General features: G+C 53.2%; 1 protein-coding gene and 2 long non-coding RNA genes across 12 annotated transcripts; 1 reads left to right on the top strand and 2 right to left on the bottom strand.

Moving 5' to 3' along the window:
• Nucleotides 1-1,825: 1,825 nt before the first annotated feature.
• On the bottom strand, nucleotides 1,826-3,389 carry LOC144329927 (uncharacterized). Its single transcript, XR_013395673.1, has 2 exons — nucleotides 2,843-3,389; nucleotides 1,826-2,761 (listed from the first exon to the last, which is right to left on the bottom strand). It is a non-coding gene; the product is annotated as an uncharacterized LOC144329927 (long non-coding RNA).
• A 107-nt stretch (nucleotides 3,390-3,496) lies between these two features.
• PIF1 (PIF1 5'-to-3' DNA helicase) lies at nucleotides 3,497-13,780 on the top strand. Of its 9 annotated transcripts, none has more exons than XM_077939575.1 (13): nucleotides 3,497-3,605; nucleotides 4,764-5,367; nucleotides 6,868-7,000; nucleotides 7,086-7,211; nucleotides 7,958-8,111; nucleotides 8,197-8,311; nucleotides 8,390-8,496; nucleotides 9,486-9,625; nucleotides 10,241-10,347; nucleotides 11,116-11,203; nucleotides 11,370-11,515; nucleotides 12,659-12,850; nucleotides 13,063-13,780. In XM_077939575.1, the coding sequence occupies exons 2-13, from the start codon at nucleotides 4,810-4,812 to the stop codon at nucleotides 13,120-13,122; spliced, it is 1,926 nt and encodes a 641-aa protein (XP_077795701.1). In that variant the 5' UTR covers nucleotides 3,497-3,605; nucleotides 4,764-4,809; the 3' UTR covers nucleotides 13,123-13,780. The 9 variants fall into 9 exon arrangements, 8 of the variants coding, with proteins under 8 accessions (XP_077795701.1, XP_077795702.1, XP_014997955.2 ...); XM_077939576.1 differs by having other exon boundaries at nucleotides 3,517-3,605; nucleotides 4,791-5,367; XM_015142469.3 differs by having other exon boundaries at nucleotides 3,558-3,605; nucleotides 4,737-5,367.
• Nucleotides 12,918-22,204, bottom strand: LOC144329925 (uncharacterized). 2 transcript variants are annotated; one of them, XR_013395671.1, is made up of 4 exons: nucleotides 21,880-22,204; nucleotides 21,462-21,581; nucleotides 17,884-17,976; nucleotides 12,918-13,129 (listed from the first exon to the last, which is right to left on the bottom strand). It is a non-coding gene; the product is annotated as an uncharacterized LOC144329925 (long non-coding RNA). The 2 variants fall into 2 exon arrangements; XR_013395670.1 differs by having other exon boundaries at nucleotides 21,462-21,578; nucleotides 21,880-22,202.
• Nucleotides 22,205-23,358: the final 1,154 nt, after the last annotated feature.

Genomic DNA, 23,358 nt, shown 5'->3' with positions numbered 1-23,358 from the left:
TTAAGACTAGCCTGGGCAACATGGTGAGACCCTAGTCTCTATAAAATATACAAAAATTTGCTAGGCATGGTGGCAGTCACCTGTAGTTCCAACCACTTGGGAGGCTGAGATGGGAGGATCGCTTGAGCAGGAAGGTCAAGGCTGCCATGAGCTGTGACTGTGCCACTGTACTCCAGCCTGGGTGGCAGAGTGACAACCTGTCTCAAAAAAAAAAAAAGATTTCTAAAAGATTTATGGAGATATAATTCACATACCATACAATCTAAGCATTCAAAGCATTTGATTCAATGGCTTTTAGTATAGTCATGGGGTTGTGCAACTATCACCAATCAATTTTAGAATATTTTTATGTTTCTCCCATTTTGAGAAAACAGAGGCTTGAGACATGGAAACCTGCTTAGGGTAGCATCCACTGGAAAGGCATTGCAGTGGCTGTTATTAGCTGACATTCTAGTCCAGGTTATAGCTTTCATGAAGCTAGGCCAGTCACCTTGAGGCAGAAGAATAGGGTCTGAAGGCAGAGAACCCAAGGCTGTTTCACGCCGACTTCCTAGAACTAAATTAAAAGGAAAACCCGGCTGGGCACAGTGGCTCACACCTGTAATCCCATCACTTTGGGAGGCCTAGGCAGGCAGATCATGAGGTCAAGAGATCGAGACCATCCAGGCCAACATGTTGAAACCCCATCTCTATTAAATATACAAAAATTAGTTGGGTATGGTGGCATGCACCTGTAGTCCTAGCTACTTGGGAGGCTGAGGCAGGAGAATCACTTGAATGGGGGAGGCAGAGGTTGCAGTGAGCCAAGATAGCACCACTACACTCCAGCCTGGTGACAGATGGAGGCTCCATCTCAAAAAAAAAGAAAAGAAAAGAAAAAGAATACCCTGGCTGGACACGGTGGCTCACGCCTGTAATTCCAGCACTTTGGGAGGCCGAGGCAGGTGGATCACGAGGTCAGGAGTTCAAGAGAACAGCCTGGCCAATATGGTGAAACCCCATCTCTACTAAATATACAAAAACTAAATGGGCTGGTGGCACACACCTGTAGTCCCAGCTACTTGGGAAGTTGAGGCAGAAAAATCGCTTGAACCCAGGAGGCAGAGGTTGCAGTGAGCCGAGATCCCGCCACTACACTCTGGCCTGGGTGACAGAGCACAGAGTGAGAGTCCATCTCTCAAAAAAAAAAAAAAAAGGAAAACCCTAACTTTCCTTGCCTGAGTAACAAAAGAACCAAAGGCTACTCCCTTTGACCTTTCCTACATGGCAGATGGGAGATTGGCTGTCTGCAACAAATCATACTGAGTGTGGGTCCAGTCTTTGTTTGCAACTTTGTGACTTCACTCTGGCCTCTGAATGGTTGCTGTCTGCAACCAATCAGACTGATTGTGGCTACCACTTCAGTTACATGAAGTAAGCATAAAGTTGCCAATGGGAAACTTCCAGCGGGTATTTGAACCCAAGAAAATTCTGTATCTCAGGTCCCCTCCCACACTGTGGAGTGTACTTTCGTTTTTGATTTTTTGTTGTTGTTTGTTTTGAGACAAGTTCTCGCTCTGTCGCCCAGGCTGGAGTGCCGTGGCACGATCAAGGCTCACTGCAACTTCTGCCTCCTGGGTTCAAGTGATTCTCATGCCTCAGCCTTCCAAGCAGCTGGGATTATAGGTGCCCACCACAACACCCGGCAATTTTTGTATTTTTAGTAGAGACAGGGTTTCACCATGTTGGTGAGGGTGGTCTGGAACTGCTGACCTCAAGTGATCCCCCCATCTCGGCCTCTCAAAGTGCTGGGATTACAGGCGTGAGCCACCGCGCCTGGTGGTACTTTCGTTTTCTTTTCTCTTTTTTTTTTTTTTTTTGAGACAGAGTCTCGCTCTGCCGCCCAGGCTGGAGTGCAGTGGTGTGATCTTGGCTCACTGCAAGCTCCGCCTCCCAGGTTCACGCCATTCTCCTGCCTCAGCCTCCCGAGTAGCTGGGACTACAGGCGCCCGCCACCTCTCCCGGCTAGTTTTTTTTTTTTTTTTTTGTATTTTTTTAGTAGAGACGGGGTTTCACTGTGTCAGCCAGGATGGTCTCGATCTCCTGACCTCGTGATCCGCCCGTCTCGGCCTCCCAAAGTGCTGGGATTACAGGCTTGAGCCACCGCGCCCGGCCGGTACTTTCGTTTTCAAAAAATCCCTGCTTTTGTTATTTTGTTGCTTCATTCTCTCTTTGCTTTGATGGGCATTTTGTCCAATTCTTTGTTCAAGACGCCAAGAACCTAGACAACTTTCAGTCACCACCCTGTACCGCTAACAGCCTGGGAGCAGTGTAGCGTATGTAGTAGCTAAGCCCCGTGGAGTGATTAAGCCAGCAGGTAATCTGGGTTCAATGTTTGGTTTTACTCTCTATATCAGCTATGTGACCTTCAGTAAAATCTCTGGGAGCCTTGCTTTTTCCTTATTTGAAATATGAAGTCCGGGTGCGGTGGCTCATTCCTGTAAACCTAGGACTTTGGGAGGACAAGGTGGGTGGATCGTTTGACCTCCGGAGTTCGAGATCAGCAGCCTGGGAAACATGGTGACATCATATATATATATATATATATATAAAGTAGCCGAGTGTGCGTCTGTAGTTCCAGCTACTTGGGGGGGTGAGGCGGGAGGATCACCAGAGCCCAGGAGGCCGAGGGCAGTGAGTCACGACCGCGCCACGGCAGAGGTTGCAGTAAGCCGAGATTTCGCCACTGTACTCCACTACAGCCTGGGTGACAGAGTGAGCCCTAGAAAGGAAAAAGGAAAGGAGAGAGCAATTTAATCCTTGGTAGCTATCATTATCTGTAAAATGAGGTAGCCAGACTCACCTGTAAGATCCTTTCCAGCTATGTAATTCCAAGCTTCAATGACATAATAAAGATAATTAAAAGTAAGTTCTTTCAACATCCTGTGCAAGAAGAGGGATAAAATTTCCCTGAAGACAGAGACTCTACTCGCTTCCGCTGTACCCTTTAGGACGTGGCACAGGTCTCAGAGTTTCTCACTCATGGGCTTCAGCTGGGTGGGAAAGCCAAAGCGTAAAATGCCCTTTAAAAAGGCAGAGAAGAATGTAGAGTTGGGGGCGGCGGAGGGACTGGGCAGGCCTTGGGGTGTTCTGCCCAGAACTGAACAATGGTACTGTGAGCGTAAACAGGAGTGTGAGGGACCACAGGCAGGTCCTTCCCAAGGCCAAGCCCAGCCTCTGTGTGCGGGCTAGAGGGGAAAGGGAGTGTACTGGAAGGATGGTTCTGAAAATAATTCTTCGGAGTCGCTTAGGGTTTTCAAACCCGACACCACGCGCGGCCCAGTGGCTGCCGCCGCCGCGGCCTCCTCGCACCACACCCAGCAGTCCCCTGGATTTGGTCGCTCGGCCACCACCATAAACCTCCTTCCTCTGGCAGGCGATTGGTACAGCCCAAGCTCTGGGAGTAGAAACGCAGACACACCCATTGTTACGCCTCTACCTCTGATTGGCTGGAGAATTTAAAGATCCAGTCGGTGATTGGGTGATTTTCTGCCTCTAGCATTTGAAAAATTTCTAGTTTCGGAGCTTCGCCATAGATCTGCTTGTTCATATGAGTGTCGGCGCAAGTGAGTGTCTGCCCAAACCCAGAGGTGGGGAGCAAAGAGCCTGATTCATCTAGGGGTTCCCGCCGGGAGGTGCAGACAAGTGGGTCAGGCGGAGGGAGCATGGATTCCACGGTCCCAGGGTCCCCTGCGATTTCCCTAGCCGAGTATTTTCCACCTCGTCTCCACCTTGCTGGTGAGAAGCGTGAGGGCACTCTGACTTTGACTACCAGCCGCTGTGGCTTATGAAGGGCAAGTGAGTTTCCCTCTCCCAGCCTGTTTCCACGTCTGTACACGGGGAATAGTGAGACCTGCCCGCTGCATATAAGCCAGTGAATGTTACCTGCAAGGCAGAAGGCGCTTATTACACGGCAACCCTCTTTGCATCTCCCCACGGGCGATTCTGCTGCTTCCTGGGGAGAGGACTCTGAGGATTCCTATGCTGGCCCTGGGTCTCAGGGAAGGATTCTTTCTGTGCAGGGACCCCCTTCTAGTGAGGTCCTTGCAGGACACCTGAGGCTCCCTAATCCTGGGTGCCCATACCCCGCTCTAGAAATTGTTGTATAGCAGGGTGCGTGTGTGTGTATATACAAATTGTATATATTGTTGTGTGTGTATATCTATATAGAAATTGTGTGTGTATATATATTGTATATATGGAAATAGAAATTGTGTAGCAGGGTGCGTGTGTGTGTATATATATACACACACACATATGTATAATGTATGCATATATATGTCTTTATATGTATGTATGTTTTTTAATTCACTATGTTGCCCAGGATGGTCTCCAGCTCCTGGGCTCAAGCTATCTTCCTCAGCCTCCCAAAGTGCTCCCAAAGCGCCCGCCACCACACCCGGCTAATTTTTGTATTTTTAGTAGAGACGAGGTTTCACCGTGTTGGCCAAGCTGGTCTCAGAGCTCCTAACCTCAGGTGATCCGCCCACTTTAGCGTCCCAAAGTGCTGGGATTACAAGCGTGAGCCACAGCGCCCGGCCCAGCGTACATTCTAAGAGTGGATTTTCGGTTAGCCCAAAGCCCTTTCTCCGTCTCTGTGACCTCCTCGTGTTACCAGTGACAGTCCTCGTGATCCTGTGTGGCCTTGACCTTGCTCCCTGTTGCGTCCTTTATAGCATCCATTACGTTCCCTATAGCATCCATTACGTCCCCTGAATCCTCAGGACCACTGTGCTCCGGTGTCTTCGCAGACCTGCAGAGGCGGTGGCGATGCTGTCGGGCATGGAGACGGCGGCAGGGGAATACGAGGACTCGGAGCTGCGGTGCCGCGTGGCTGTGGAGGAGCTGAGCCCGGGCGGGCAGCCGCGAAGGCGCCAGGCCCTGCGCACCGCGGAGCTGAGCCTGGGTCGCAACGAGCGCCGCGAGTTGATGCTGCGACTACAAGCGCCAGGGCCCGCGGGGCGGCCGCGCTGCTTCCCTCTGCGCGCCGCGCGCCTCTTCACGCGTTTCGCCGGGGCCGGGCGCAGCACCCTGCGGCTCCCGGCCCACGGCGTCCCTGGGGCCGGCGCAGTGCAGCTGCTGCTCTCGGACTGCCCCCCAGACCGCCTGCGCCGCTTCCTGCGCACATTGCGCCTCAAGCTGGCTGCGGCCCCGGGTCCCGGGCCGGCCTCCGCCAGAGCGCAGCTGCTGGGCCCAAGGCCCCACGACTTCGTCACCATCAGCCCTGTGCAGCCCGAGGAGCGGCGGCTCGGGGCGGCCACCCGGGTTCCGGACACTATGCTGGTGAAGCGGCCTGCGGAGCCCCAGACTGGGACCGAGCCTAGCACAGTGAGGACGGGAAAGAGGGGACACCTTTAGGAGTGGATGTGCCATTCTTTTAAGATATAAGAGACCTAGAGACCCAAGTTTGGGGGAAAACCTGTGTGGGTATTTGAGGGCGCTGCTGGTTATCTCAGATACGCATCTGACATCTGAGTATGACAGTGGTGTGGGAATTGTGCCTGTGGTCGTTATAGTATAACCCGAGATGGTGTAAGTCAAAACAGGAAATGGGACCTGGCTACATTAGAAGAGAAAGCAGAGGCCAGGCGTGGTGGCTCACGCCTGTAATCCCAACACTTTGGGAGGCTAAAGTGGGCAGATCACCAAAGGTTAGGAGTTCTGAGGCCAGCCTGGCCAACATAGTGAAACCTCGTCTCTACTAAAAATACAAAAATTAGCCAGGAGTGGTGGCGGGCGCCTGTAATCTCAGCTACTTGGGAGGCTGAGGCAGGAGAATAGCTTGAACCCGGGAGGCAGAGATTGCAATGAGCCTAGATCGCGCCACTGCACTCCAGCCTGGGCGACAGAGCAAGACTCTTCCTCAAAAACAAAACAAAACAAAACAGAAACAAAAACAAAAAAACAAGGCGGGCACGGTGGCTCAAGCCTGTAATCCCAGCACTTTGGGAGGCTGAGATGGGCAGATCACGAGGTCAGGAGATCGAGACCATCCTGGCTAACACGGTGAAACCCCGTCTCTACTAAAAAAATACAAAAAACTAGCTGGGCGAGGGGGCGGGCCCCTGTAGTCCCAGCTATTCGGGAGGCTGAGGCAGGAGAATGGCGTAAACCCGGGAGGCGGAGCTTGCAGTGAGCTGAGATCCGGCCACTGCACTCCGACCTGGGCGACAGAGCGAGACTCCGTCTCAAAAAAAAAAAAAAAAGGGAGAGAGAGGAAAAAAAACAGAGAAGGCTTGGAAAGGAGACTCCAGAAGGAATGCTGGGAGAGGGTCCCTAGGCCCAGAGGAGAGGAGCTTATGGAGACAATGAAGTGGTCATTCGTGTCCTGGGCAGCCAACAGTTGAAGCAGATGAGGGGAGCAAAGTCTGGTGGGTTTGACAATTTTTGTGGGCTGGGGCAGGTGAATCATAGACCACCAGGGTTTGACACTAAGCTGGCAAGAGGACAGAGATAGGACAAGAAGGGGCCCTGGCTAGGCAGATTTTGCTTGGGTGTTTTGATGTGAGAAACAGGTTTGTGATAGGAAGAGAAACTTAGGTGACAGGATGAGAAGGATTAGGGAACCCAGAGGAAGGAGCTGAGGGAGGGTCTGGACCCCACTGGGGTGGTCTGTCCAGGACTAGACAATGGGGGTCTTCAGGGCACAAGGAGAGATAGAGACTCCAATAGTTGCTGGCAAGCTTTCCAGGGGAACCCAAGAGCTCCAAGGAATGAAGGCAGCAGAGGACAAAGGGTTACCAGGCCCAGCCCTGAACGTGGGCCAAGAAGGGTGGGGGCAATGGCTAGTGGGTGGGAGGATGTTCTGAGATAGCTCTATTCCCCCAGGAAGCCCCAAGGTGGCCCCTGCCTGTGAAAAGGCTGAGCTTGCCCTCCACCAAGCCACAGCTTTCTGAAGAACAAGCTGCTGTGCTGAGGGCCGTCCTGAAAGGCCAGAGCATCTTCTTCACTGGGAGTGCAGGTAGTGGGGGCAGAGAGGAGGTAGGGGGACAGTGGTGGGGTGGGATAGAGGAACAGGGAGACCTGTCTAACTTTGCCCCGTCCAGGAACAGGGAAGTCATATCTGCTGAAGCGAGTCCTGGGTTCACTGCCCCCCACAGGCACTGTGGCCACTGCCAGCACTGGGGTGGCAGCCTGCCACATCGGGGGCACCACCCTCCATGCCTTTGCAGGTAAGTGGGAACCCCTAGGGCTTGAGCTAAGAGCAAGCCCAGCTCCTGGGAAGGGAGAGAGGGGAAGTCTGCATTAAGAGGGGGTTTTGGAGGCTGGGCATGGTGGCTCATGCCTGTAATCCCAGAACTTCAAGAGGCCAAGGTGGGAGGATCGCTTGAGCCCAGGAGTTTGAGACCAGCCTGGCCAACAGAGTGAGACCCTGTCTCCACAAAATTTAAAAATTAGCGGCCGGGCGCAGTGGCTCATGCCTGTAATCCCAGCACTTTGGGAGGCCGAGGCGGGTGGATCACAAGGTCAGGAGATCGAGACCATCCTGTTTAACATGGTGAAACCCCATCTCTACTAAAAATACAAAAAAATTAGCCAGGCATGGTGGCAAGTGCCTGTAGTCCCAGCTACTCTGGAGGCTGAGGCAAGAGAATAGCGTGAACGCAGGAGGCAGAGCTTGCAGTGAGCCAAGATCGTGCCACTGCACTCGAGCCTGGGTGACAGAGTTACACTCTGTCTCAAAAAAAAAAAATTAGCTGAACATGGTGGTGTGTGCCTGTAGCCCCAGCTGCTATGGAGGTTGAGGTGGGAGGATTGCTTGAGCCCATGAGGCCAAGGTTATAGTGAGCCAAGATCATGCCACTGCACTTCAGGCTGGGCAACAGAGAGAGACCTTCTCGCAAAAAAAAAAAAAAAAAGAGAGAGAGAGAGAGAGAGGGTTTGGGTATTAGCCCAGGCTAAATAGTGTCACTCACAGGCATCGGCTCAGGCCAGGCTCCTCTAGCCCAGTGTGTGGCCCTGGCCCAAAGGCCAGGCGTGCGGCAGGGCTGGCTGAACTGCCAGCGGTTGGTCATTGACGAGATCTCAATGGTGGAGGCAGACCTGTTTGACAAACTGGAGGCCGTGGCCAGGTCAGTATGTTCAGAGGGCAGCAGGTGAAAACTGGGACCTGGTGGTCTTCTGTGTGCCCCTAAAGCATCCCATGCTCCTCTCCAGAGCTGTCCGGCAGCAGAACAAGCCATTTGGAGGGATCCAGCTCATCATCTGTGGGGACTTTCTGCAGCTGCCACCTGTGACCAAGGGCTTCCAGCCCCCACGGTTCTGCTTCCAGGTACTACTCACCTCCTAGCTCTGCTCTCCTTAGGGGTCTGCTCTGCTCCTTGACCCACCCCCACCCTGCTTCCATCAGGCCAAGAGCTGGAAGAGGTGTGTGCCAGTGACCCTGGAGCTGACCAAGGTGTGGAGGCAGGCAGATCAGACCTTCATCTCTCTACTGCAGGCCGTGAGGCTGGGCAGGTGAGCTCTGCTGGATGGGGAAGGGGCTATGGGATGAGGATCCAGGCATGGGCCACAGTGGAACACAGGGAGGGACCCAGGGAAAGGGGAGAATGGTTACCCTGAGGAGCAAGCACTCCATGCAGGAAGAGCAGCCTTGGGCATGGCACTGGGCAACTCAGGATGGATTGTAGTCAAGACCTTCATGGCCCCATAGGAGATGGTCGCTCTGTGAGTGCCGGGACCCAGCCTCCCTCAGGGTTGGGTCTCCATCACCTAGCACAAGGCCTGGCATTAAGTAGGTGTCAGGGGGTGGGCGCAGTGGTTCACACCTATAATCCTAGCACTTTGGGAGGCAGGTAGATCACGAGGTCAGGAGTTTGAGACCAACCTGGCCAACCTGGTGAAACCTAGTATCTACTAAAAATACAAAAATTAGCTGGGTGTGGTGGCACGCGCCTGTAGCCCCAGCTACTTGGGAGGCTGAGCCAGGAGAATCACTTAAACCCAGGAGGTGGAGGTTGCAGTGAGCTGAGATCACGCCACTGCACTGCAGTCTGGTGACAGAGCGAGACTCGTCTCAAAAAAAAAAAAGAAGAAAGAAACATAAGCTAGATTTTTCACCCAAGGTAGCAGGCAAGTAGACAGAAGATTGTATCCTGGAGGCCAGTCTGGGTCCTGCAAATCTCCTGCCTGTGCTCACTCATCATAGCCAACTTCCTCAGGAGCATTATGGGGTAGGATGGTGGCCAGCTCTGACCTGGGGCAGCACAGGGAAGGGTGCCTACCTGTGATCAAAGCTCAGTACCCTGCCCCTGCTTATTCCCCATGTTTGGCGTCCAAGTTTGGAAGGGACAGGTTGGCCAGCTTGAGGGGGCAGCAACTATTCCCTGGTGCCCTCTTCCAGTCCCAAGGCCTGACCCATGGCCTGCTGCTTGAGCCATCCTGCCCATGTTCCCACCTTCCCTGCTGCACAGGTGGGCTCTGCCCTGACAGTCCAGCCCCCACAGGTGTTCAGATGAGGTGACCCGCCAGCTCCAGGCCACAGCTTCCCACAAGGTAGGGAGAGATGGGATTGTGGCCACGAGGCTCTGCACCCACCAGGATGACGTGGCCCTCACCAACGAGAGGCGGCTTCAGGAGCTGCCAGGTGAGCAGGGAGCCTGGGCTGGGCAAGACCAGCTGGGAAGGGTTATAAGCAGATGTGGCCCCCAGGCAACCAGGGCCTCTGGGTCCTAGGCCCCCAACCTCTGTAGTCATAAAGATCCTTATATTTGCAAATGCAACTGTGACTTTGAGAGGTATGATGAACTAAATTCCACAGCCCCCCAGGCCTGCGCTGCCTCTACTCCTTACCCCTATGCTCTGGTCTAACAGTTTTTTTCTGGAGGCTGGGCACAGTGGCTCACACCTGTAATCCCAGCACTTTGGGAAGCCAAGGCAGGCAGATGACCTGAAGTCAGGTGTTCAAGACCAGCCTGCCCAACATGGAAAAACCCCGTCTCTACTAAAAATACAAAAACATTAGCTAGGTGTGTTAGTGGGCGCCTGTAATCCCAGCTACTCAGGAGGCTGAGGCAGGAGAATTGCTCGAACCCAGGAGGCAGAGGTTGCAGTAGGCCAAGATCGCGCGATTATACTCCAGCCTGGGCGACAGAGCGAAACTCCATCTCAAAAAAAAAAAAAAAAAAAAAAAAGTCTTTTTTGGGATACTGAGTCACAAGTCAGTGATTTGTGATCTGCTTGCGCAACTCTTTTTCTCCAGGTAAGGTACACAGATTTGAGGCTATAGACAGCAACCCTGAGCTGGCCAGTATCCTGGATGCCCAGTGTCCCGTTAGCCAGCTCCTTCAACTAAAGCTGGGGGCCCAGGTGAGTGGGAAGCAGGACCTAGCCCCTGGGAGCTTCGGCTGTCCCTCATGGGCTTTGCTGATCCCTACCCCTCTGCCCAGGCCACTCTACAGCCAGTGGGTCCAGCTTTGACCACACTGAAAACCTCCCTGCCTCCTGTTCCCACCCAGCTTCCCATCTTCAGCTTTCTACTGTTTTTCTCTACCTACACCAGGAGGTCCTCCAAGCAGTGTTGTTTTGGGCAAGTTTCTTTCCCCTGAAGCTCTGTCCCCTCATCCCTAAAACTGGGGAATGAAATACCTACCCCACACAGCTGTCTTCTGTAGTATACTTTATAAATAGGAGAGAGTCCTGATTCCTCCCCAGATGTTAGGGGTGGGCAGAAGATTTTCCTTAGGGCACCCAAGGGGAAAATACAGGCACAGTGTATCTGAGAGGGGTGGCAGGACCTAGAGGCCATCCCTCAAGATTTGTGGTCCACACATGTACCTATAACAGAGCCGATATTTTCAAAGCCCTGTAATAGAGGTTGCCTTACTGATCCCTTATCACCTCCTTCTGGGGCAAATGGAGCAAATATTATTCCTCTTTGACATAAAGGAAAACTGGGACCGAGGAAAATAAGGCAACTTGCCGCAGGGGTCACAGGCAGCCAGTGGCAGAGCTAAGGATTGGGATTCAGTGTCCCCACGGCAACTCCCTGCCCTCAGCCTCTGAGAACAGCAATGGCTAAGCTAAGACCAGGCATGGGTAGGGGGGCTGCTGTCCATTCCTCTCCCTCCCTTGCAGGTGATGCTGGTGAAAAACTTATCGGTGTCTCGGGGCCTGGTGAATGGCGCCCGAGGGGTGGTAGTCGGGTTCGAGGCAGAAGGGAGAGGTAAGTGTTGGGAGCAGGTGGCAGTCCTACTACAGGGTTTGCAGCATGGCCCCCAGAATGGTGTGGGGAGAAAAAGACTAGGAAGGAAAGCTTCAAAGGCCCCCCTGCTCCTCACCTCAGAGCCCTGAAGCAGAGCTAAAGTTAGACTGCTTCATGCCCTCCTTAGGGCTACCCCAGGTGCGGTTCCTGTGTGGAGTCACTGAGGTCATCCGCGCTGACCGCTGGACGGTGCAGGCCACCAGGAACCAGCTCCTCAGCCGGCAGCAGCTGCCCCTCCAGCTGGCCTGGGCGATGTCCATCCACAAGAGCCAAGTGAGCACCGGTGTGGGGGGTGGGGACAGGGCAGGCAGAGGGAGGTCAGGCATGTTGGGGTCTATGTGTCTTTTTTTTTTTTTTTTTTTTGAGACGGAGTCTTGCTCTGTCGCCCAGGTTGGAGTGCAGTGGCGTGATCTTGGCTCACTGCAACCTCCGCCTCCCGAGTTCAAGCGATTCTCCTGCCTCAGCTTCCTGAGTAGCTGGGACTACAGGCACGTACCACCATGCCTGACTAATTTTTGTATTTTTAGTAAAGGTGAGGTTTCACCTTGTTAGCCAGGATGGTCTCGATCTCCTGACCTTGTGATCCGCCCGCCTCGGCCTCCCAAAGTGCTGGGATTACAGGCGTGAGCAACTGCACCCAGCCCTTTTTTTTTTCCCCCCACCATTTTCTTTTTTTTTTTTTTTTTTTTTTTTTTTGAGACGGAGTCTCGCTCTGCCGCCCAGGCTGGAGTGCAGTGGCCGGATCTCAGCTCACTGCAAGCTCCGCCTCCCGGGTTCACGCCGTTCTCCTGCCTCAGCCTCCCCAGTAGCTGGGACTACAGGCGCCCGCCACCTCGCCCGGCTAGTTTTTTTTTGTATTTCTTAGTAGAGACGGGGTTTCACCGTGTCAGCCAGGATGGTCTCGATCTCCTGACCTCGTGATCCGCCCGCCTCGGCCTCCCAAAGTGCTGGGATTACAGGCTTGAGCCACCGCGCCCAGCCCCCTCCACCATTTTCTAAGCCACTACTAGATACGTTAAATTGTATAAATTGTATACAACCATTGTATAAAGTATAGATATAATGAATAATCAATACTGTTTTGCACAGAAAAAAACCAGAACTCAGAGAGGTTAAGGAACATGTCCCATGTCACACAGTTAGTAAGTGGCAGCCTGGATTCAGCTCCACGCCTGTCTGACCCAGAGCCTGAGCTCTTTTCTTTCACTCCATCCCTCAACTCTTACCTGGATCTGTGTCCCCCAGTTCCCCTCCTACTCAGACCGCCACCTGCTGTCATGCTCTCCCTCTGTCTAGAGACTCTCTGGACTGGACAAGGAGATCCAGGGGCAGTAGCAGGGCTGGTAAAGAGTCAGGCCCTTCAGGGCAAGAGACTTCAGGCTGAGCTGGCTCCCTCTCTGTCCCTGCATCCCCCAGGGCATGACCCTGGATTGTGTGGAGATTTCTCTGGGCCGTGTGTTTGCCAGTGGCCAGGCCTACGTGGCCCTTTCCCGGGCCCGTAGCCTGCAGGGCCTACGTGTGCTGGACTTTGACCCTGTGGCGGTTCGCTGTGACCCCCGAGTGCTGCACTTCTATGCCACCCTGCAGCGGGGCAGGGGCCTCAGTCTGGTGAGAGGGAGTCATCTAATGGTGGGCTGTGGCCATAGGTGGGGTGGGAGCTAGGACAGAGGGAGGGCCCAGTGGGACCTGGGGTGGGGGCAGGAGAGCCCTCTACTGGCTCCTTTGGGGGTGAGGGCAAGAGGAAAGAGATGCTGGCCCCCAGGTTATGGCCCTGGGGAACAGCACAAGCCCATGACTGGGCTTCTCTGGCTCTGATCTAGGAGTCCCCAGATGATGATGAGGCAGCCTCAGACCAGGAGAACGTGGACCCAAACCTCTGAGCCTCACCTGCAAAGAGAAGACAAAGGGTGGCCTCCCTGTCCTCCTGCTCCCTAGTGGGCCAGGGCCCCAGGGAATAACTGGAGGAGGCGGGCAGTGTCCCCTTCTGTATTTTTTAGGGGCTCTCAGCCTCCTGGCAGGGTTAAAGGGAGAGTGCTTTAAATCCATGTACCAGCTGTGCTTCAGTTTGCCCTGGGTGAGTTGCTTCAGGGTCAGAAGTAACCCTTTCTGTGCCAGTTGAGAAAGAGCCTGTGTGGTAGCTGGTGTTAGAGGACAAAGCTCCCTGCAAGGGCTGGACACAGAGCTGCAGAGTCGTGAACATCCCTCCTTTCGGGCTGCAGAAGGGAGCGGCAAGACAGGTGCTCTGGAAGGTGCTCTGGAAGCAGCGTCAGGGCTTTCGGAGGGGACCTGGGGGGGACTCAGGCTGGGTACAGCCTCCAAACAGAGAACGGAACTTAGGTATGTCTCCACGGCTAGGCCCAGCCTAGCCCAGCCCAGAACAAACACCCTTCAGAGCCTAACTGAAGAACATAAGCTGCAAAATGTGCACCCATATTTTAAGCTGCTTTTTCAAGGGATAAATAGTGTTTGGGGACATTGAAATGGATGTTCTCAGGTTGTATTTATTTTGGACAAATAAACTAGAGAATTGTGTAAAAAGTGTGCCTCTTGCCTCCTCTCTCTCCGTCTCACTTGTGCACGTGCACATAGGCATTTGCTTAGGCCACAGTGGCTGAAATCACACCCTTCTGTGGGGTGGTCTTAGTATCACTGGTCATTTGAAAAGCTGAGTTATCTGATGTTGGTGACTAGCAATAAAATGACATTGTCACTGGGCATGGTGGCTCACGCCTGTAATCCCAGCACTTTGGGAAGCTGAGGAGGATGGATCACCTGAGATCGGGAGTTCGAGACCAGCCTAACATGGAGAAACCCGTCTCTACTAAAAATAGAAAATTAGCCAGGCATGGAGGTGCATGCCTGTAATCTCAGCTACTCAGGAGGCTGAGGCAGGAGAATCTCTTGAACCCAGGAGGCGGAGGTTGCAGTGAGCCGAGATTGTGCCATTGCACTCCAGCCTGGGCAACAAGAGCAAAACTCTGTCTCAAAAATAAAAGAAATGACATTGTCCTTTGGTGAGTTACTATCACCCAATAGTCAGACAAGGACATACTAGAGAATTCACGTGGTGGGAAACAAACAGGCCTGCTATATGTTGCTGCATTTGCTAGGATCCTTGGTTGAAATTTCTGTTTGAGCCTTGCTGATCTCCCCAGCTTGAACCTGATCATCAACAAATTAACTTCAGTTTTTCAAAAAGCCTGATAGAAACAGGGATCCTCATAGGTTAGCCAAAACTAAGATTCTCTGCTTGTGAGCAAAAAGGTATAAATTCTGGGTGGTAAACACAGGTTATGGTGGAGGCACACATTGGCAGCTACAGGTGTCAGATTCATAAAAAAGATGGTCAGGGCCGAGCGCAGTGGCTCACGCCTGTAATCCCAGCACTTTGGGAGGCCGAGGTGGGCGGATCACAAGGTCAGAAATCGAGACCATCGTGGATAACACGTGAAACCCTGTCTCTACTAAAAATACAAAAAAATTAGCCAGGCATGGTGGTGGGTGCCTTAGTCCCAGCTACCCTGGAGGCTGAGGCAGGAGAGTGGTGTGAACCCAGGAGGCGGAGCTTGCAGTGAGCTGAGATGGCGCCACTGCACTCCAGCCTGAGCAACAGAGAGAGACTCCATCTCAAAAAAAAAAAAAAAAACAAAAAGATGGTCAGATACGGTGGCTCATGCCTGTAAGCCCAGCATATTGGGAGGCCAAGGCAGGTGGATTGCTTGAGCCCAGGAGTTCGAGACCAGACTGGGCAACATCATGAAGCCCTCTACCAAAAAACAAAAATTTGCCAGGCACAGTGGTGCACCTGTAGTCCCTGTCCAGGAGGGACTCCAGAGGCTTGAGGTCAGGAGTTCAAGACCAGCCTGGCCAACATGGTGAAACCCTGTCTCTACAAAAATTAGCCAGGAATGGTGGTGCTACCCTCCCTGACCTTGAGGAGTCATTTTTTTTTTTTTTTTTTGAGAGGGAGTCTCGCTCTGTTGCCAGGCTGGAGTGCTGGAGTGCAGTGGCGCGATCTCAGCTCACCACAACCTCTGCCTCCTTGGTTCAAGCGATTCTCCTGCCTCAGCCTCCCGAGTAGCTGGGATTACAGGCACGTGCCACCACACCCAGCTAATTTTTGTTTTTTTTTTTTTTTTTTTTTTTTTGAGACGGAGTCTTGCTCTGTCGCCCAGGCTGGAGTGCAGTGGCCAGATCTCAGCTCACTGCAAGCTCCGCCTCCCGGGTTCACACCATTCTCCTGCCTCAGCCTCCCGAGTAGCTGGGACTACAGGCGCCCGCCACCTCGCCCGGCTAGTTTTTTGTATTTTTTTTTTAGTAGAGATGGGGTTTCACCGTGTTAGCCAGGATGGTCTCAATCTCCTGACCTCGTGATCCGCCCGTCTCGGCCTCCCAAAGTGCTGGGATTACAGGCTTGAGCCACCGCGCCCGGCCAATTTTTATATTTTTAGTAGAGGTGGGGTTTCACCATGTTGGCCAGGATGGTCTCGATCTCCTGACCTTGTGATCCGCCCACCTCGACCTCCCAACATACCCGGCTGAGTCAATTGTTTTTCTGTGGCACAATCTCTTTTCTCTGCTCCAAACAGAAGACACTCTTAGGAGCAGAAAACAAGCCCACCAGAGTGACACCTCCTTCCCCTACCCCACAACAAGTGGGCAACCATGGGGGTCTTTAAATGTGGTGCCATTTATATTTCAGATGTTCCCAATTTCCCCATACAACACATCCCTTCTCCCAGGTCCATCTGTGAGCAGGTCACACTGGGGCCCTGCCCTCAGGGCAGTTATAATCTGGTTGCACTTTCTTCTTTCACTCTTTCCTTCACTGAACACACGGTTTGGGGACCACCCAGTTCAACCCAGATAGCACTATCTCGTATTCTCTAACAGCTCTGCCTCTTTGGAGTTCTTGGACAGAAAGAGGAGAAACTGACTCCGGATAATTGAAGCAGGAAAGGAAGATAATGACAGCTATCTCAAAGAACTGATACGAAGCCCAGAAAACTAGCCTTGGAAACAAACAGCAATCAGAAAGGCTAGAGCCACTGGCAGTAGAGCTGGGAGCAGTCAGGCCAGGAAGACCTTTGCAGCCACCACCAGACACCGAGCATAGCTGCCAGGGGCAGGACCTCTGCATTCTGCTACCTCCTCCCCCAACTCAGTCCAGACCTAAAGGTGGGCATGGGGCTGGTTGACCTTGGTCTCCCACGCAAGTCCTGTGGCCACTGGCAAGAGGCCGAATGTTTCATTAGGTTGCAAGACGGCTTAGTGATTCTGCCCAGGATGACTCTCCCATCATCCCCCAAGGTGGGGTTGCTGAGGATGTCTGAGGGTCCGGTGATGTAGTTATCTTCTGCATCCTCACCTGGGACTCCTCTCTCTGACCCCACCCTCCACACATGACTGAGGCATCCCACTCACCCAGCCCCTTCCCCTTCCCCGGGAGCTGATCACAGCTTTTTCTGGTCTCATATGCATCTGTTCTGCTATATAAGATGTCTTTCTCATGAGACTACCTGGGCACCAGGAAGTCCTCTCCTTAGCAATCCCTTCTCATTGTGAAGATGCTCCCTAGAAGGGCCCCAGAAGCAGACAGGTGAGTTCCATATGGTGGGGGAGCTCCAGACATTCCTGACCTGCACACCAGATCACAATAGTGGGTTATTTTATGAGGTGTACAAGAAACCTGGTGGTTCTTTCTTTTCTTGACACCTAATTTAACTTAACTTTGAGCCTGTATCCCAAGGGGTGTAGGGAAACCCTATCTCAGTCAGACAGGGGGCTCCTCAATCCCCAGGGTCCCATGAGAGTGAGGCTTATAGGAGCCACCCTCATCTTCAGGGCCTGCCCTGATCACCATCCGTAGGCAGTAACTCAGCCTGGGCCCTGGGATGGGGTGGGAGGCTTTCTGAGATTCTCCAGGTACCTCATGCCAGGCCCTGCAGGCCCCTGCCACCTCCCTGTGGTGCTCCCAGGGGACCCTTTGACCACTTGACCCTCCCCAGTCTACGGAACCCTCCTTCTCTCTGCCTCTCCTTCCCCTCAGCATCATCCTCTCAAGGAATTGGACCTGCAAAGCAAAGGCCAGGAAAGACTGTGTCCTCAGATAGCTTCAGGATTTGAGGCAAAGAAGCACAGGGAGGGCCATATACGGTGGCTCGCACCTGTAATCCCGGCACTTTGGGAGGCTGAGGTGGGCGAATCACTTGAAATCAGGAGTTCGAAACCAGCCTGGGCAACAGGGTGAGACCTATCTCTACCCAAAATACAAAAAACTAACCAGGCATGGTGGTGCGTGTCTGTGGTCCCAGGTACTCGAGAGGCTGAAGTGGGAAGATTACTTGAGCCCCGGGGGGCAGAGGTTGCAGTGAGCGGAGATAGTGAGCAGAGAGCGTGCAGTGAGCGGAGATAGTGAGCAGAGAGCGTGCAGTGAGCGGAGAGCGTGAGTTTCAACCATGCCATTGAAACCCAGGCTGGGTAACAGAGTGAGACTACAGCTCAAAACAAAACAAAACAGAAAAAACAACACAGAGAGAGAGAGAGAGAGAGAGAGAGAGAGAGAGAGAGAGAGAGAGAAACCCAGCACATGGAAAGGGGCAAGGGAATGAATAAAGAAATGAGAAAAGTAGAGAGCTTACCCTTAGGCGACCAGGACTTGCTTCCTGCCCAAGAAACCTGCCCTCATATAGCAGGGTGTGGGTGGAAAAACTCCAACTGCTTTTTCCTGTTCTCTAAACAGCAACAATTAACACAGAGAGAAGACTTCTGTGACTAAATGCAGGGATTTCTCCCCATCAACAAACAAGCAATCAATTCTACATCGGACACTAGCTGGGTGTCCTCTAATTTAATTCTGAAGCTATCTACCTGGAGGCAGCCTCAGATCCCACAGGTTGAGGGCTCAGTCCCAAAACTGACAACCCCTTCAGACCGTCACAAGTCTGGGCCTCCGGAACTTCTGACCGACTGGCTTTAAGTTGGGGTTCCCAAGACCACCCTCTCTGGGTTTGATTAATTTGCTAAAGCGAGTTACAGAACTCAGGGAAACACTTTTATCACTCCCTTAGAAAAGGATATGTGGGGGAAGGGACATGGAGCTTCCCTCTCAGGGCAAGCCACCCTCCAGTGATCTCCACGTGCTCAGCTATCCGGAAGCTCTTAGAACCCTCTCCTTTTGGGCCTTTTATGGAGAATCCATTATGTAGGCATGATTGATTAACCATTGGCCATCAACTTAACTTTCAGCTCCCTCCCCTCCCCCGAGATCATAGGGTGGGGCTGAAACTCCCAACCCTCTAATCCCGCCCTGGTCTTTCTGATGACCAGCCCAATCCTGAAGCTGCCTAGGGGCAGACGGCCATCAGGCAATCATCAGCATACAAAAAGACACTTATCACTTTGGAGATTCCAAGGATTTTAGGAGTTGCATGCCAGGAAATGGGGATGAAAACCAAATGTATATTTCACATTCTCACAGGCTGTGCCACTGATGGGGGCGGGGGGCACCCCTTGACTTCTGTTTCCTTCCTAGTTGCGGGGATTTCCCACTCTCCACTCTCCCACAGGAAGGTTGGAGTTGAGTTTGCCAGGTGAACGAGTTGGAGAAAGGCGTTTGGACAGAGGAATTACACAGTGCAAATGCGCAGAGATGTGAATTATCCCTGATGGACCTATGGTACACTTTAAAGGCCTTAATGCAAGACAAGGTGGTAGTGTGGGGAGGCTGGCCTGGCCCTGAGGGGGCTGAGCCCGGAGTAGGGAGCTCAGCCCAGGGCAATCCAGCCCCCAGCTGGCAGGCAGGCAGGGGGCCAGGCAAGAGGGGCCAGGTGATGGCCCTCAGAAAGATAATCCTATGACCTGACTTGTCACAGTTCCTGCCACTTCTCAAAGACATTCACCCTTGGAGGGGGAGTCCCACTTCCTGCTGTCCCTCCACTTGCCTCATGCTCCCTCCTCAGTGTCCCCTGGGATCTGCATCTGAGGGTGGTGAGCAATTTACAGGTCAGCCTCCCTGCTAGGATGAAGCAGATCCCTTGATCCCAAGAGACCCAGCTGAGACGTCTTTGTGTCCTCACAACCCTCAGCAGGATGACTTGAAAGCAGATGCTTTGTTAAATGTTTCATAAGTGAACAAAGGCTTGGACAGTGACCTGAGAGGTAAGGAATGTTTACTCCCATTCTGCAGAGGAGGTAGCTGAGGCCAGGAGAGGTTCTTAGTGGCAGAACTGGAACTAGAATAGAACCCTGTGCCCTGTGCGCACCTTCACCCTGTCTTCAGTGGGGTGCCAGCTAGGCCTGACCCCATCCTTTCTGAGGTCCTAGTGTATTTTTCCCAACCGCTCTGGGCCAATGATCTTACTCCACCCCCAATCCCAGAGCAGCCGGGCCCTCCCGCTCCCCATGCACCATTGACCACTAGGTGGCGCCAATTGGTCATTTAGTCCTTTCCCAGGGGCCCGCAGAGCCTTTGTCTCCCAATCTCTGGGCTTAGGTGGGGGGTGCATGGACACTTCAGGAGGTGGGGGCTGAGTTAGTGTAGAGCAGGGAAGTTTTAAATCATCTTCCATCAGATTATCTGCTCTGTGCTCATTAACCCTCTTGGTTTATTTTTGTTTTTGAGATAGGGTCTAGCTCTGTCACCCAGGTTGGAGTGCAGTGACACAGTTAGAGCTTGCTGCAGCCTCGAACTCCTGAGCTCAAGCAATCCTCCTGCCTCAGCCTTCCAAAGCATTGGGATCATAGGGGCGAGCCACCATGCCCGGCCTCATTAACCCTCTAGTTTGTTTTTCACAATAACCCTGAGAGGTTGGGACAATTGTCTCCATTTTATAAAGAGAGAAGCCTAATTTCTTTTTATTTTCTCTCTCTTTTTTTTTATTTTTGAGACAGAGTCTTGCTCTGTCACTCAGGTTGCAGTGCAGCGGTGTGATCTCAGCTCACTGCAACCTCTGCCTCACGGGTTCAAGCGATTATCCTGCCTCAACCTCCCGAGTATCTGGGATTACAGCCGGCCAATTTTTGTATTTTTAGTAGAGATGGGGTTTCACTATGTTGACCAGGCTGGTCTCGAACTCCTGACCTCAGGCAATCTGCCCGCCTTGTTCTCCCAGAGTGCTGGGATTGCAGGCGTGAACTACTGCGCCTGGCTGAGAAACCTAACTTCTGAGAGGTTAGGTGACTTGGCCATGGACACATTGCAAGCTGTGTCTGGAACCCAAGTCGCAGATACAGGGTCCTGGGATTTTTTCAAAGTCAGCAGAGAGCCCTGAAGCCACATTCCTGTGTTTAAACACTGGCTCCATCACTTCCCGACTGTGTGACCGTGGTTATTCTGCTTAAATGTGAGCTCTGGTTTCTTGGTGACATGGGGATAAAGCCAATCAACAATGGATGGAGTTAGGAAGACAGAAGAGCTGGAGTCAGGCCAGGGACGCAGCAAACCCTCAAGGTTAGCTCTTATTTATTTGTCTTGATTATTGTCACCTGAAGGGGCCACCCCTTCAACCACCCCATCAACCCCCTCTTGAGCAGCCTCTGGGGAATAACAAAGAAAATTCACAGCAGCCCAGAGTAAATGAATGCCGTCTTTCACAAAGCCTTCCTTCCTGTCTGGCCTCCAGGATGACCTGGGCTGTGCCCACCCACCATGGGGAGGGGGAGGATGAAATCTCCCCTCTCTGCCTCCCGCAACACACATGAGGTCCGGGTCCTAGTCGGTTAGTGCACTTGGGCATAATCCCCCCTCTTCTCTCTTCCGCCCATCTTCTCATGAAATTGACCTCGACAACTCTACAGTGGAATTTTTTTTTTTTGAGACAGAGTTTCGCTCTTGTTGCCCAGGCTGGAGTGCAATGGCGCGATCTTGGCTCACTGCAACCTCCCCCTCCTGGGTTCAAGCAATTCTCCTGCCTCAGCCTCCTGAGTACCTGGGATTACAGGCGTGTGCCACCACACCCGGCTAATTTTGTATTTTTAGTAGAGACGGGGTTTCTCCACGTTGGTCAGGCTGGTCTTGAATTCCCAGCCTCAGGTGATCCGCCCACCTCAGCCTCCCAAAGTGCTGGGATTACAGGTGTGGGCCACTGCGCCAGGTCTACAGTGGAATCTTTAGACCTAGTTTACAGAGGAAATCAAGGCTACAGAAGGTGGGTGGCTCTAGGTCATATGGCTGTAAATGGCAGATCCAGGATGGGCATCCAGGTATCTGAGGCCTCACCTTAGTGTTCAGGGCCTTTGAATAAAGGACCAAACATGGGATGCTTCCTTTCCCCCAGCTCTGTCCCCAAAACTCCACAGGCCAGACTCCATTTCCTTAAGATTCCAAAAGCATCACCTGCTGGGACATAAATGGCAGGGAGGGGCCCTTGAGTCCTTGGCCCAGGCAGACCAAGATGGGAGGGGTGGGGCTTGAAGGTTTAGAAGGTGACCCTGAATAGGGAATTGGAACCCCAAGTTCCTGAGGAGTCCTGGGACGGGGGCTGTGAATGAGACAGCCAGCCCATCTCCCACTCTTCCCCCGCAGCTCCAGCTCCCGCCTTCAGCCTCAGCCTCCAGGCAGATGCCTGCCCCAGGGGTGCCCCCTCAATCCCCGCCCCCAGCGGGTGTTGGGTTCAGTAAGCAGAGCCCCAGCTCACCTGGGAAGGTGCAGAGTGAGGAGGGCGTCCAGTTACAAGCTGGGGCTGGGAGGACAGGCAGGGGCAGCCCGGGGGCAGGGGCCAAAGGTCTGGAAACTGATGGTGGGGGCAGGTGTCAGGAGAGGTCTCAAGACAGCCCCCCTCCCTGCAGACCTTATCCCCTTGCCTCCCAGAAAACCTTCTTCCCACTCCTGGCATCTGAAGACCTGGGCATCTCCCCACAGACTGGGCCTGTGCCTGGTAAACTGTGAAGGGCTCTGCACACTCCTGGGAGGTTGTTCTCTCTTTCAGCTCCACTCCTTTCTCCCCTCCACACAGATGGCCTCCTCTCCCGCCCCTCAACTGGGCCCTGGCACAGCACTCCATGCCTATTTAAGGCAAATCTCCTGATCTCCTTTTAAATAACATTCGCTCCTTGTTGCGGAGAAAGCAAGCAGGGCCTGAGCTCAAGGAAAGGGGAGGAGACTCAAATATCCCATGGGGTGGGTCGTGGGGGAGCATGGATGGGGGAAGCAGGTATGTACTCCCCCTCCCAAAGTGAGCCTTGAGAAGGTCCTTTCCCCCATCCCCCCAGTCCTGCTGGTCCCTCATTGCATAGGCCCTGGATTGGCTCGAACCCCTTCAGAGGGGCTGGGGCACTCCCAGAAGGCTGGGACAGGCAGCTCTTGCAGGAGTTGGGGGAGGGGCATGGGGGGATATATGCTTTGGCTAAAGGAGGGGCATACCCAGGAAGACCGGCAAGGGCCTTGGAGGGTCTGGGGTTGGATGGACATCTGACCTTACAGCCCACCCAGTGTGAATGATGCACCAAAACTGCTCTTTGTTAGAACATGAGGCTCAGAGAGGCCAAAAAACCTGCCTAGGGTCACACAGCCCGAGTAGAAGGGTCTGAAATCCATGCTGGCAGGCTCTAGATTTAACGCTTTCTCCTCTGCCAGGTCTCCTTGTGCCAGGGACTGTATGTGACACATGACTTCTAGGCCCTTTTCAGGCATCATTCAAAGCCCTGAGCACACACCCTTCCTCTGCCTGCCTCCCTCTCTTCTGCCTCCTCTCCAGACCCACCAGAGCTGCCTTTCCCAAGTCTTGGATCCCTGACTCAGGCCTGCCCCACTCCTACTTCCTTCTCTCCCCCTTCCCCTCTTCCTAGTCTTTCCCCCAGGTGGCTGCCTCCCTGGCCTCCCTTCTAAGCATCACTAATCCCCCTGTGGTCCTCACATGACTGAAATGCCCTCTCCAGGGTTCAAAAAGATGGTCAGGGATCTTTTACAGATCATGTTGCCTGCTCGGGACCAGGCGCTCACTCCTCAGGCATGTGAGCCCCAGCAGGCTGGCCCCACCCCTGTCAGGCTGGACTGGGGGCTGGGGGACCAGAGAGAGGAAGAAGCCCTAGCCTGGCCTTCCTCTGCTCACTGAGAGCTGAAAAAGCCATAGTGGTCAGTTGGTCCAGTGGCCTTATGTCACAGACGAGCAAACTGT

Source organism: Macaca mulatta, chromosome 7 (assembly GCF_049350105.2).
Source record: "Macaca mulatta isolate MMU2019108-1 chromosome 7, T2T-MMU8v2.0, whole genome shotgun sequence".
In the NCBI taxonomy this organism is placed as follows: Eukaryota; Metazoa; Chordata; class Mammalia; order Primates; family Cercopithecidae; genus Macaca; species Macaca mulatta.
The sequence above is the reverse complement of the archived record's forward strand: the minus strand, read 5'-3'. Positions and strand labels throughout refer to the sequence as shown.

Bases quoted from the DNA above. Each gene is read 5' to 3' on its own strand.
- PIF1 (XM_077939574.1), top strand. The intron at 7,212-7,957 runs GTAAGTGGGAAC...TGTCACTCACAG, and splicing joins CACCCTCCATGCCTTTGCAG to GCATCGGCTCAGGCCAGGCT. The intron at 8,497-9,485 runs GTGAGCTCTGCT...CAGCCCCCACAG, and splicing joins CAGGCCGTGAGGCTGGGCAG to GTGTTCAGATGAGGTGACCC.